Source organism: Parambassis ranga, chromosome 19 (genome assembly GCF_900634625.1).
Source record: "Parambassis ranga chromosome 19, fParRan2.1, whole genome shotgun sequence".
NCBI classification, from domain to species: domain Eukaryota; kingdom Metazoa; phylum Chordata; class Actinopteri; family Ambassidae; genus Parambassis; species Parambassis ranga.
The window spans coordinates 18961906-18977033 of record NC_041039.1 but is presented as its reverse complement, the minus strand read 5'-3'; the positions used below and the strand labels follow the sequence as shown (position 1 = coordinate 18977033).

The following is a 15128-nucleotide window of genomic DNA, read 5'->3' as shown; positions in this document are numbered from 1 at the left end:
ACAACCTCTTGGTCTACAAGCCAGCTTCCTTCTCCATTGTGTTATTATTCATATATTTATCAGGCAGCAGTGAAATGGTTAATATAACTGCTTTACTATAATGACCAGGAAACGCTTCAAGTTTTTTTTGTGATACTAGTGAGAGTTCACATCTCTGCCAATATGCTGACGACACTTAACTGTTTCCTTTAATTAATTAAGCCCCCCTTTGCATCGGGATCCTCTGACCCTGCAGGATGACTTAATTTAACCTCATTCAATTCAATTATTGATTAAACAGTGACTCATATTACAGACAGTGCTGGATCCACACTGAAATGCCTGCAGACCACTGGAAGAGGGAAAGAATGTGTAGCATATGTGCACCGACCATCTGTCCTTCACTGCAGCCTCGTGTGGATGCAGAATAGACTTTTATGTCCTTTCAATGAAAGAAGAATAAGACATGTTAGCTAAGAGCATAATCTCAGTCTAGACAGGATAATCTCATCTATTTTGCTTAAAGCCAAATGAGTTTCATCAATAGCAAATCTCAAACATGTTTGTTAGTCCTGCAGAACTCACATGGCATCAAATCACAGCTTTCACCATCACTATTATGCACTGAATTGATTATGGCACATTCAATAAGCACTCTAATAACCAGTTAGGAGGCAGAAGAGCAGCAGAGTGCTGCATTCAAGGTTATTATTTTTTTTTTAACCTTTTGAATGTCTCCCCCTGCTGGTGGATGCTGAGAAACACACAAAAACGCCTTCACTGTGTCGCTGCCACACACTATAATAAGTCAACATTTCTAGTAGTTAGTTTAAAAATGAACAAAAGAAACAGATGAACATACTTAAAATTCAAAAACTGAGTGCAGGTTTCTTAAGAGCTTAAAAAAGACATTTTCTTCCAAACCACCACAAGACGAATATGGTTCCAGTTTTAGAACAGGCTCTGTAAATAATTTAAAGGCTCATTATCAGCTCGAGGTTTGACAGCGAGTCCTACGTTTGCCGCCGCTGTTTCATTTCAGACGCAGAACGACTGCAGCAATAACACAAGGGCACATGGAGTATATATAAAAACATATCTATTTATTGTTCTGTTACTGTCGGTTAACTTGAACAACAATAAATGGTGGCAGGCCAGGAGACCATACTGTACACATATTTAGAAAGCTTTACAGAAATTCAGTTGTTTTTTTTTTTTTAGCTTCAGTGGCAATTAAACAACACAGAGAGAGAGGAGGAGGAAAACAACGTCCACTGAAGTCAGGTGATGATGAAGCCGAAGTGGTTCTTCTTCTAAGCGGGTAAATTTACAAGACGGGTAAAAATACTGCACTTTGTTCTGTGTGTTGATTTTTTTTTGTAGTGACAATACTCCCTCCTCTTTCTTCTTCGTCTTCTCCCAAATCATGCAAGGTTGAAGGAAGTCAAGTAAAGCTTTTTAATGGATAAATGACTGTTAGACAGAAATAGAGGTGCTCTGACAAAATAGTGTGTGGGTTAAAATAGATAAAGGTTATATATATATATTTATATATATATATATATATATACTATATAAAGGCTTAAATCTCTGGATACACAGACAGCCACCAGTGCTGTCCCACACACATTCCATAGTACACAAACCCTTTTCAATACAACAACAAAACTCACACCTGTCTCATCTCATTTTCACTCTGTGGACCGTTAAGAGGTTCTACTGCTGTAAAACAGACACAGGATCCTGATCCCAAAGGTACATATCCTTCTTATTGTGTACAGGTGTCGCCTCCACTGAGTCCAGGCTGGAAGGTTCTGATCAATAAGCTCATTGAATTAAAGCAGAATAAATCTGTTGATTGACGAGCAGAAACCAGGAGCCATCACTGGAGGGCGGCGCAGGAGGAATAGAAGAAGGTCTCAGTGGTTGAGGTGTTTTTTTTTTGTCTGATAAGAGTTCAGATGTGAAACAAAGTGGTTCAGTTGGAAGGTGAGTGTCTTCCTGAAGCAGATAAGATCAGGTCCAAATGTCTGTTCCAGTCCAGGCTCTTACAGCTTCTACATTCCACACGCTGCAACACAAATTCAGATCCAGCTCCCTTAAATTCACGGGAACTTTTCTCAGTCTCTTCCTGTCGCCAACGCTCAGACTGAATGTGCAAATGTCATCCGTAACGCAGAACCGTTCAAAAAACAACTTGACAAAAACAACACAATAGACAAAGAGTTACTTTTTGCAGTCCCTGAAACATCCCATCCACTGTAAGAAGTTCTTTTACTTTGTCTCTAGATTTAGATGTAAATAATCTGTTTATGTGCCACAAAACTAATAAAAAAAGGCAGCGCCAAAACAGAAGCAAAACAAAGCCATCAATTGCACATATTCCAACAAGAAGCAAGGGCAGCTGTGTCCTTTCAAAGTGTCAACAAAGACAAAACTGACCTCTTAAAACCTTTTGCCACAAAGCCTGGAGACCGAAGGCTCAGCTGTAACAAACCATTAGTAAACGTGTGTTTGTTGGAAATAAAACATTTTCTGTTAAAAACATTTTCTGGCAGATCTTTGGCTTCAGTGGTAAAAAATATTCACTCTTTTTGCATTAAAAAAATTAACCAAATTTACCTTCATTTTTCCTCCTATTCCCATGATTTCAGAAGGACTCCCTTCATGTCTGTGTTTAGTCTTAGTGATCAATAATGAGTTAAATAACTGGGACAAAATGCTTCCCTTTCTAGGATTCTGTGGTGTATCTTTAGATGCTAATGAAACCTTTGTATATGAATATGAATTCATATCGCCATTAAAACTTAATTTAAAAATTCAATTTCCCTTCTAACAACCACAGAGACAGCTGCCATACAGGTTCTCTCTAACACAGAGCCGTGAAAAACATAAAATCTTAAAATAATTCCTCACACGTCTGCTAAGTTCTTCAGCTTGGTACTGGTGGAGTGTTAAAACACACGAGATGTGAAGATTTAGACACAGCTGATATGAGCCAGGATGACTCAACTAGCTGCAATGTGTCAGCTTTGTTTTTTTATTTGAGGACAATGTCAGAAATTATGTTGAATATTGTAATGTTAATAAGCCTGATCCTGAAGCCTCAGTGTTTGAGGGGAACACATCCTCTCACTGTGGAGTGATTCGTTCCTGAAGAAGATGCACAAGCAGCTGTTTAGTTTAAGGTGAACACTGTGGATGCTGCAACAACAAAGCTGACTGTTAGCTTACATCACACTTTAGCGTCAGCAGAGGGACCACACAGGGGAAGTTGGATCTGTTGCCATAGTAACAGTTGGGCAGAGGAACTCACAGGGGCTGCGACTGAGTCAAGTGGTAGTTGTGAGCTAGATGTGTTTGGGTTTGGTTCTGTGCCGTGTGCACTGGTTGGTTCTGGTTCTGGTTCTGAGACGGGGGATGCTGTTGCAGCTGCTGTAAAATGTGCACCACTCGGCTCAGGGTGTCTGTGGTGGCAAACGCCAGATATTGGCAGCACAGCCAGTCCTCCAGGCTCACGCCACATGCGGCGTCCATCGAGCGCTCTGCAAACTTGATCATCATCAGTGTTCGCTTAAGGTCCAGCCAGTTCTGGAGGGTGGCCTCACGCTGGCTAGCAGTGGCCCCTGACATGGGGCCTGTGGTGCTGCAGCCCAGTGCCTGAAACAAGTCCTCCCGGGGACCCCAGAGGAGGCACTGGAGGCAAGCCCGCGCCTCGGACATCCGGATCCTTTCAGAGGGGTTGACGGTGAGCAGTAGTCTGGCCAGCTGCTGCAGGCCCTGAGAATACAGCGATCGGGCAGGCAGCGGCGGCAGGTCAGCCCAGGTGTATTCCCGCTCCTTCAGCTCTGGCGTTTCCTCGAATGGGTTGGGCCGGTGTAACATCTCATAGATGAGAATCCCGGTTTGGAACTCGTCACACTTGCGGTACTGAGTAGCTGTAACGATTTCAGGTGCCAGCCTCGACTGGTCGCGCAGCGTACCAGGGTCCGTGGTCATGAGAGTGCTCTTCTGTTTTGCCTGGGAGAAGTTACTGATGATGAGGCGGGCGGGGCAGGTGGCGTTAGCGGCGGCAGTGGCAGCACCGGCGGCAGTCGCACCAGAGCTGCCGCTGGTGCTGCTATTGTTATTGGGCTCAAGTAAGTCCAGATTCCAGGGGTTGCCTGGTTGGCACTGGACAAGCAGCAGGTTTTCCAGTCGCAGGTCACAGTGGGTCACATGATACGGTTTCATGTGCTCCAGGCCAGAGCACAGCTGCAGCAGCAGGAGGCAGACCTGACGCTCGTAGAGCTCTGGGTTGTGAGCATGTCGGGTCATGCCTTCTCTGACAAAGTCAGCCACCGTCTGGAAGGGCACCTCGCGGGTGATGACCACCACGCGGCTCCTCAAGCGGCCAGCGGTGACTGTGTGACCTGCTGCGGCAGTTTCGTCTAATTTACCATTGGACGCTTTAGAGTCTGTCATTTTTGTGTCCGTCTTAATGTTGCTCTCTTTCTCTTTACGTCCTTCTCCATCCTTATCCTCCTCCTCCTCCTCCTCCTCCTCCTCTTCTTCCTCCTCCCAGGGCAGCAGGCGGGTGGGGACATCAGCCAGGAAGTGTCCACAGTCCTGCTGGATGTTGAAGTGCACAGGCAGACTTTGCCTCACTGCAAGGCTGTGAAAAAACTGCTGCTGGGTCTCCTTCACCTGGCTCCGGCAGATCTGTCAGTAAAAAGAAAGAAAGAGAACATTAGCATCAATCTGAGTTTGAGATGAGAGGTCACATTTGATCAAATCTTATCCACCATAAAAGGATAGACAGCTCTTACTCTTTAGTCTAATCTCGGCTCTCTGTGATTAACTTTAATCAAATAAAGTCTAAACAAAAGACTGCTGTGGGAGACTTTAAAGAAACCACAACCTCCTGAAGCACCGGGAGTAAAAAGCACCATTTTAGCAGGGAATACACCGGAGAACTCAAAAAGAGATCAAAAGAACTTTCTGGCCTGCTCTGTTGCAGCGGCTCAAGCAAGCGAATGATACACAGAGTTGAAGGAAGCAGGGAGCAGACTGGAGGCTGTCACGGACAGCACAGAGAGCGTGTCTCTGTCTCCTAAACCACGGTGACAGCCTCTGCAGCTCTTTGTCTTTCTACACTTTGATCACAGCCCACAGAGGTGAAGCAGAACCAGGGACAGAATCAGCCTCTGCAGAGGCCAAAATGTTCACTAACATACCAACAGACGGATAAAAGTCAAATGATATATTTGGGTCTGGGCAAAATATCATCATATATCATATAATCTCAACTGAAATCAATCTTTAATGAACAGCATCCCACGGTTATATATTAGAATCAGTAAAAATTCATTTTATTCAGTTGGAGCTATTAAACTATGTGGGATCATCAAAACAGGACAGATCTGGTGGCCGGAGTTCAAACGTTAATATTTAATAGCGCAGAATTATTGCCCTGCTCTATTTCGGTCTCAGCCTGAGTAACAGGAACAACGGTGCTATAAACCTGCGTGTGAGTATTCTTTTATCACCACAACAACCTCGATCACTTCACTTAATCGCTTCTGTTTAAGGCTGACATGCAGGTTTTATTAACTAGCATGAAAATGTGATTTTCCTTTCAAGTCCGCAGTGTAACTCAGCAGGAATGTACAGGCTCAGCTGATGTGTGTTTGGACACGCTGGCTCCACGCAGCAGCTGCCAGCAGCTGATCATTCTTTGCATACATTTCTGTGTCACGGTATGTTTTATGAGCAGTTGTAAGACAAAGCTCAAGGTTAACCTTATCATTACATCATTTATTGTTCCCTGTCGTTTCCTAAATGCTGAGATACTGTAGAACTTGAAAGTCAAGACTTCACACACACACACTCTGAGGGTAGATTGTGAATAATTAGCAAAAAAAAAAAAAAAATCACAGTATGCAAAATCTCATTCGTAGGAGGATCAGCGACACAGCGACACAGCGACACAGCGACAACGGGGGTTAAGAAAGGCAGGGGCGAAATTCAAATGAAGGAGTTGGGGGAAGTTTAATTGGGAAGTTAGGGCCTGTTTGTGTTCTGATGCTCCTGGTAGCCTTATTTATGGATGAGGATCATACAAAAACAAGACTTTCTCTTGAGCTGGCTGCTAATATGAAGGCAAAGCTTTGAAGTACTGTGGAGCGCAGAGAGTTTCATATCCTGTGAATAATGCAGACTTCATCCGTATCTGCTTTGTATTTAGCTTCAGAACTCCTCCGGCAAGCTGTGCCCTCCCACCCCTTTGACTTCTACCATATCTTCCCTTCTTTCTCTCTCTCTCTCTCTCTCTCTCATAGTGAAGACAAAACTGATGCCCTCAAACTATTACGAAGAGGAATAAAATACTAACACAAGCACACACACGTTTTATTGCACAAGGTTGTGCACTGCAGGATTCAAAGTTTAAGTGCCAATATTGCAGTATAAACACCTTCTGCAACCTCTGCAAAGGAAGTGGGAGGAGATTCCCCAACACAAACAAAGCACAAGGATTTTAGAAATCTATTGCTAAGGATGGAAACAACCGCACAACATATATATCCCTCCAGAAAAAGAACTACCCGAAAAATATAAACAAGCTGAAAAAGTATGTCAGATAACAGAACACAGAAAAAGTCGTCTCACCTTGATGGCGTAGTTGACCAGTGGATCCTTGGCATAAGAGGCAGTGTAGTAAACGGCGTCCCCCGCCTCACAGCAGGGTTTCCCAGTGGTCAACCTGAAGTGGGACCAGCTGTCGGTGCCAAACCTCAAATGATCCTTCTGGCCCGCCATAAAACGGTCCTCACACTTTGCTGCCAGCTTGCGCAGAGTGTCCGTGTGGAGCCCCCGGATCCTCCCCACCACTTCATCCCAGCTGTCTAACCCTCGATAAAGTGCTGGTCTGTGGGCTTTGGAGCAACCAGCAGCAGCAGCAGCAGCTCCCCGACCTGTTGTGCGACCCCTTCCAGCTAGAGATTCTGTACTTGGGTAGACCCTTCTGTCTTTGCCAGTGGTGGCACCGGGCATAGCAGGTGCAGGTTGGGGGACCAGGGAGGACACGCTGTTAGTAAGACGGCCCTTGTTGGTGGCTGCAGCTACTGATGGCCTTTCCAAAGAGTCGCCACTCTCGTGGTCGTGGACTCGATGAGGCTCGGAGCTGAGAGAGGAGCTCTGACTAGCCGTCTCCCAGGTGGAGTCTAAGTCGTAAAGAGGGTTGGCCACGCTCAAGTTGGTGCCCCCTGGTTTGGCCTCAGCCCGAGGTCTCAGTGGCCCCTGGATTGGCTCTTTTCCACCCAGGCTGGGTTCAGTACTTGAGCGAGGAACAGCCTTCTTTGGCAGCGGTGGCGGTGTGGCTTTAGGTGCTGGCTGGTCAGCGAGGCCATCCAGGTCGATGGAGGCCAAAGTATCATTGGATGCTTTAATGTGTCGTGGCTGTTTCAGTGGGATCATGTTGGCTCGTGATTGACCTGGGGGAAAGGAAAGAAAACATGAATGAGAATCAATAAAACTCAAACTAGCAGACTTCATTGCATAATAACACATAAAAAGCATTTCAGACAGCCTCATGGTTGTATAGTACAGCTCCACCTACTGTACAGATATAACAATATGTGGTCTACAGATATGTGGTCTACAGATAAACCCATTACATGTGATGTGAAAAAGCAGAATTAAAAACAGATAAAACTAAGAAATGACACCTGAAACTTTCTTTCACCTAAGGATTGCACTTTTAATTTTTCGCTTCTGTCACATGGTGTTTCCAGTTCCCACTGGCTTGTTGCCTCTCATTAAGTCGAGCTGCTGACATGTGGTTGTGTGCTGCGGCACGTGAGGGAACTGGTGGCCCTCAGGAGAATTTAAGCCAGAGAGCAGGACAGCTGGGCACAAGTTCCTCCAACCATCCAGCTGCCCGACTCAATCTGCAGCTCTGTTCTGCAGTGAGGCTTAAGGAGGCAGCATGGAGAGCAGGTTTATCAGTGGCTTGATGTGACCTTATTTTTCTAGGATGCTGGTGGGAGGGAATTGAGGGAGGGGGTTGATTGGACTCCCTTCGGTGTTTCTTTAGGAACAGGGAGGCAGATGGGTCAGATACAAGTGTCTGATAAAATGAAAGGAACAAAGAGGGTGTGCCGTCGTGGAAAGAAATGAAATGGTAGTTTTAGAAGGTCACAGACATCCCTACACAACTCACTACAGAACAGCCTAATCCCTTGGAAGAGTCACATCTCCTCCTCCCATCCCTGTGAAGACATCAGCATGAGCACACACACATTTCTCTATTTACAGCATTAATGCTACTGATGTTCAACGGTATGAGTGACTCCCCACGTGCAGGTCATGCTGCCTTTATCTTAAGAGAAGCCTTAAGAGAGAGCAGTCGGGATAAAGTAAATGAGTCTTCGTAATCCTTCCTGGAACATATTTAATGTGTTCCTCTACCAATCTGCAGTAATCCATCCAAGGAAACAGGAGCCTCTCCTCGCCCAGTCGTTGGGATCTTTTATTGCGGCAACATGGCTGTGACTTAATAAAATTACATAAGACTGAGTTTGTTGCAACCTGCAACATTGAATAATCGACCATGTACAATGTATCCTACCATCATGAAAATTATAATTTGATCATTGATCATTTGATCATTTGATTATTTTCCTAATTTTGATAAAAATGAACATTTATAACCCACTGCTGCTAAACTCACCTGGCATGTGTCACAACCTAAAACTGTGCATTAAAAAGCTCATTGCATTTTCTTTTCTTGCAGAATGCTTAACCAGATATAAAGATAGGTAGATACCAGGTATTAAACCTGCCATTAGTTAAAATCGGACTCTTAATCAGCAAAATATCAGATACATATAACAAATATTAATGAAAAACTGTTCAGTCATATCATCGCTGACAGTACATGATACAGCTCTAAAACTTACATTACATGTAAATATCAGTGAAAACGACATATTAAAGCATTCAAAATGATAGGAACAGCATTCATTGACATTTCTTTGTAAGAGGATGAAGGAACTTGTTGAGCAGAGTTAATACTACTCAGCCCCTGTGCTGCAACAAAACGCACTCTGCAACAAGAGGTATGTGGGTAGAATAAAGAGGACCAGAGAGCAGGATTTAAGCAAGAGTAATGGAGTGGGTGGCTTTAGATGTGGTAAAAGCTGGGTGGGGGGTGTCATAGAAAGAAACATACAGAGAGGTTGGGGGGTGAGTGGGAGACAGGTGATGACAGAGATGAATACTAAGAGCTAAGGAGGAAAAACAAGAAAAACAAGCCTACCTCAATTCCACTAATGCCTCAAAGTTTTTAGGTAAAGCGGTGCAGCAGCTGCGCAGGGAGGCAGAGTGACAAGCTTTCCTCTGCATCCATCCCTGAGAGGAGCCGCTGGCGCCAACAGGCAAGCTCAACGCTCCCACCAACACTGAGAATATCTCTCTAAGTGAGGCAAGCGAGTGCTTTGCCTCCTACTGCCTGATGCTCTGATTAAAACACAAGTGTGTGCATACTGTATGACAGCGAGCGAGTGAGAGAGAGAGAGAGAGACAGACACTTATGTTTCAACGTGATTCTTCACTAAATTGTGTGAGCAGAGACTGCAGCCAAAAGTGAAGAGCAAATCAATCCTCTTTCTCAAATCCTGACAGGCTGAAAACACAAGATAGATGTGGAAACTTAAAATAGGCTTCACACTCGGTGGCCGTGTGTTCTAAAGCAGACGGGTGTGTCTAAAGGGCCAAAAATGACGTACAGCACTGTGCGATGTTTGACAGCAGACAAACAAGAAACGCACTCCTACACTCCCTATCTGGTCTCTCATTAGCAGCAAAGCAAAAATCAGGCTGCAGGCAGCTCATCGTGCATCATCCAGGGAGCTTTTAACACAACATATTTATCCACAGAGCCCGTGTGAGTATTCTCAACCACAGATGAACAGAGCCTAACCTAATTGCAGCAATGACACAGAAACACTGATGGATCCCTTAAACGTTACATGTCCACATGTGTCAAGCACATGAATGGAATTGACTCCACGAGCCCACGCTCTCCATCCAATCACTTTGTTTTCCAATTCTTGGTCTCTCTCACACAAACCACTTGAACATAGAGAGATGCTTTCCAACACACACACAGATTTATATTTGAGTGTGCAGCAACTTTTGACAGCTGTGCCTACGTTTCTCTTCCTCCACTCATCGTAGCAAAAGCTTGATCTTACTCTGTGCTCATCAAAAACAAACCAGTAATAATGAGCTGCAGGAAATGTAAAAGAGCCTTTTTTTTGGAATATGTTCCAGATTCCATGTAGAGTAACTGAAAAACTGGAAACAACACAGCAATAAAAATCTGCTAAATACTGTCTCTTTGTGATAAAAACAATAGATTACTGGTGCCCAGTTTATCCAAAGAAATTGTCGGTTCATCTGTCCACTGCCCAAACCACTTGTCTCCACTTGTCTCTAACAACCTTTGCAGTTCCTTCAGGGGGATCCTCAGCTGCAGCCAGGCCAGCTAGGGGGCATGGGCATTGGCCGTCCCTAGGTCTTACCCTAGTTTCTGGTGGATCTGTGAATTATGGTCATTAGGGGGTATCCTTATCAGGTGCCTGAGCCATTTCAAGTGGGAGGAGCAGCAGCTGTACTTTGCAACAGACTTCTCAAGGGAGGTGCAGAATTTGTTATGTTACCAAATTACATACAAATTAGGTGCAGAAGTGGCTCAACGCTACTGTAAAACAATAATTTAACTTGAGAAACTGAAAAGACTTTTCAGTTTTCTTATGTCATATGGCTTCATCTAAAAAAACATCAGACTTTTGTATACTTGACAGGATTCTACAGAAGAGTTACCACGGAAATGAGTCACAGCCCTGAGAATGCATAATTCAGGTCCTGGAGGAGCCTTCACCACACAGTGGACTTCAATATTGCCAAACAATTATGATAATTTATTGAACAAAGAAAGCACATTATTATTTTCAGAGTATATAAAAGGAATAAAAGCCTTTATGACACTAATAGCTGTACTGTGATCAGTCATGTTCTTGGATTGTGGTAAAGCAGCAACATGTTTTTTTTAACAGTGTAGCCCTATTCTAAGCAATTAAACACATTACACAGACCAACATGACTGGAGATTTGATCTCCATCCCAACAGGAATAGGAATATTAACAGCAGGGCAAAGACTTCCCACCTCTGGCTAGAATGACAAGTTATTCTAGGTACCAAGCTGCCGGCTGTGGATGACAAGATTTGTTGAGATTTTGAGCTCCAGCTGTTTTAGCAGGGAATAAATTATGACTTGTCACATGAGGAAGTGTGCTGATGCTGGAGAAAAGTAAAGCCAGCCACTGAGAAGTGAACGAATGGCAGAAACTTAAAGAGGTGCTGGTGGTGGTGATATCTATCCTTTATACAGTGTGCTAAATAGAACGAGAAAAACAATCCTACACACAGACCTGCTAATTTGAACTGTGGAATGGAGAATTGTTTTGATTCTGCCATTCTTACCCAGGTTGCTGTAGGTGGCGCTGCACTGGCTGGAGGCTGGAGAGTGGGAGTGATGAGAGTGATTTCCGTCCTCCTCAGGCTCTCCGAGGCTGGCGCTGCCTTCGCTGGTGGAGGCTGGTGTGGCAGCCTGGTTGGCATGGCTCCCCTTGCCGTCCCCGAACACCAGTCCCAGATTCACTTTGGCAGGCAAGGAGGCGGCAGCGAGCAGCTCCCGTTCTCTTGCATTGCTGGCGCTGGCGCGCACCTGGCTGCACATGGGAGGAAAAGTTGTGTGTTGATTTGTTATGTTATAAATATAAAATACTGGCTTCACTAATACATATGAACACATGTGGTTTTACAGCTTTGGTTTGTCATCAATCATTTTGTGTGTAACAGATATCTAACATCACAATATATGAACAAAGCACACAGAGCAATGTTCTCTTCTCAGTCTTTCAAATCATTGCCCTCTTCACTGTATCTGAACACTTCATCTTTCACAGAAAGAGATGAAGACAGAGCAGCAGTGAGTGGAGGGCTTTTGAAGTCTGATGTGCTTTATATGCACATATAAAGAGCCTGAGGGAAGGTGGAAGGAAAAAAGGCAAAGCAGGTCACAGTGGTGTGTGATAATAAGAGCCCTATGAACTGAAGTGTTTAAGGAGGTGAGATACATTTAATCTATGTCTGCACATATTGATGATGCTGGGTGTGATGTGACAGCAAAAAGACTACAGTCAAGTAATTATGGGCTTTATATAAAAACACTTCTGTGGTCCTGATGAAGAGGCTACTTCTAAGAAGAGTTTCTGTTTTGGGAGACAATGCTGGTGTCAGTTTCACTGCAAATGTGACCATGATATACAAAATTTGTATAATCCTGTACTGAGAATAACTTCAAGCTAGCAGTCAAGGCAATAACTGATGAGACAAATGCTTCCTGAGGTGATAAAACAAGTGAGAAGTAGGATGTTTTTAAGTGAAGTTGCCCCCGGTTGACAATTAGAATGAAAAGAGCAACTTCATTAGGGAATGCCTACGTATATGGCTGTAGGTGCCAAAAATGTTGGTCATATTTCACAGTAACTCCCCATGTGTAAACAGTGTGAGACCTCAGATTGTACAGAGGTACCGTAACTCCAATCACGGTGTAAGAGCGACAGTTGTACAGAGTTTTTGATTTTATGAGTTAAAATGAAGTGAAGACGATATCCACCTAACCAGTAAGATCACCAGGTTCAGTCAGTTTTACAGGTAGGTACTGGTCTACACTGAATATAACTGTAGCCATATGGGATCAGTCTTCCACAGAGTAAATAAGACTCTCTTTGTTAATGACCCCTGATCTAATTACAACAGGAGCCTTTCAATGTGACCTGTCTGAGATATCGCAGCCCCAGGCCACCTGGATTGTGGCCACCCAGGTTAGGTCACATTGTAAACTACAGCAGATTAAAGCCAGCACTGTAAAACACAACTACTACCTGCTACATACAGGTGACTGGTCCTAAATACTACACGGTAGTTTACTCTTCTGACTCCGAACTTTCTTTCTTGGTTACATTTGATACCAAAAACATGTCAAAACAAAAAGGGAAAAGGTCACAGAAAGGTCAAACATAGTTACATAACCACAGGTGTGTCATTGGCGAGACAAGTTGGCAATGTTTGTAACATCCTAAATCAGATGTGTCACTTCCTTTGAATAATAATGACTCATGTGAGAGGGACAGGTCCCTAAAAGTACAGCTCAAGAGAGAGACAGGGGAGTTTATTATACTGTAACACACGTCTGCAAAGACTCTTATTCACCCAGGTCATCTGAGAGTTTAAATTCAAGACTATGCTATGAACTATGTTGTGAGTCCAGCCGCCTTGATTTTAAAGTCACTGGTAAGATGAGCTTAAATTCTTCTGTCAACAAGTAGCTGGACAATTATTCACACCCAGTCATAAGAAAGTGTGAAGACAAGTGCTAAAACTCTCCTGTGTGCCAAGATTATAGATATACAAAAGTGCTACTTTACACACACATAAGGAGCAGGATCAGGTTCATGGTGTTTATTTTCATACAATATTAACTCACAGTGTAGTTTTGGTTTCACGTCCTATGTTGTGCTGCATATGCAATATTAACCTACTGTCAGCCAAATAGGTTGGAAGTGAATGTGTGTACATGCACTTAAGAGAAAGATGTAAATAATAAGGATGAATTGTAGAACATTTTTCTCTCTCAAGTGATAGAAAAAGGAGCTCTCAACAAGAACACACAGCTGCTGCGTGTCTGTTTCTGCCCCTGGGGTTCAGCGTCTGAGCAAAACATCACGTCTGACATCTTATGATCTATCTTGGTGGCCCAGAAGCTCTTTGTGTCTCTCTAAAACATAACTGATCAGTAGCTTTTAAGCTGCCACACTTTAGCACTTGCCAGAAGTAGACAGTTAAAATAAAAGGACCATCATAAAACTGTGAACTAACTACAAAACAATGAGTAAGTAAAGTGTGAATAGACTCACCAACACAGCAGCATACAGTAATGTTGTAATGGAAGCAAGAACCACAACCACTAGACATTTTACTCTGAACTAAACCATCAATGGTTTGAAGCCCAAAAGACCAGAGGCCTAATAAATACCTTTATGGCTGCTGCATGTTTCAATGTCAGGACCTGACTTGTTCAGACAGCATGAAACTGTCTCAGTGCATTTCACAGTTTTTTTTAAAGCTACTGCTTTAGTAGCAGAAAGAATAATCTTTCAACCAAAACACAAAATCACAAATCACAAAACCTCTCCTCCCTGCTAAGTCAACATAAAATCCAACGGCCTCACAGCAGGTAACAAAAATGTCTAAAAGGTTAGAATTTCAGGTCTTACCCACTGTACTGGCTCACACAACTTCCCATCTGGACTACAAGGATGAAGGTAAAATCACATTCTACTAGGCAGAGCAGTACTCAGGTAATGCTAGTGGCCCTGCTGCTGAAAAAAGTCTTTTCCTGCATGTCTTCTTTGGTTTCTACCTTTTGGAGTGCTCTCACCTGTCTAAGGTAAAGTTTGTTTGCCAGTGCTGGAGAGCACACCCACTGTTGGCCAATAAAACTGCTTCCTGTCAGAAAAAAAAAAACGCCCACCAGCATTAACCCTTCACAAACTGGCCAAAACACGATTTGTGTTCATAATATGAGATTAACTGGTTTCTAGTCCAGAAACAGTTTGCAAATGGAACCCTTTTTATGTTATAAAGATAATAAGCTTCTTATAGCATTACTACTTTATTCAATCAACAATAATTAGTGCAAGCTGGTAAACATGCATCTGGAGATACATTTTATGAAGCAGGGATGAAATCTGAATTTTAAAAACTGCAATAACAATAAAAAATACTGTTATGTGTCACTCATTTTAAAATTAAGAGATAATCCAAACAGATAATCTGCTCAAGACGCCTCCTAGCCTTTTAACACCTGTTACAAAAACACTGTGGAGCATACAGTCACATTCCAGCACACATTCCTTCTGTAGACATTTTGTCACGTCTTCCCCAAACACAACCAAAAGGAATTATAAGCATCAAGGAAACGTTCTCTTTGTGGGTGCACTCCACACTAAAGACATCCAAGAGCCAACACTAGTTAATA

The 15128-nt window shown here is 43.4% G+C and overlaps 1 protein-coding gene across 4 annotated transcripts in view; it reads right to left on the bottom strand.

Annotated features, from left to right (window-relative positions):
* Positions 1–1061: 1061 nt before the first annotated feature.
* peak1 (pseudopodium-enriched atypical kinase 1) overlaps positions 1062–15128 on the bottom strand; it is a 73074-nt gene continuing 59007 nt past the window's right edge. For all 4 annotated transcript variants that reach the window (XM_028430190.1, XM_028430188.1, XM_028430187.1 and 1 more), the window contains 3 exons: positions 11507–11754; positions 6628–7451; positions 1062–4680 (listed from right to left, as the gene is read on the bottom strand). In XM_028430190.1, coding sequence (XP_028285991.1) covers positions 3292–4680; positions 6628–7451; positions 11507–11754 — 2461 coding nt within the window. In that variant the 3' untranslated portion in view covers positions 1062–3291. The remainder of the gene's footprint in view (positions 4681–6627; positions 7452–11506; positions 11755–15128) is intronic.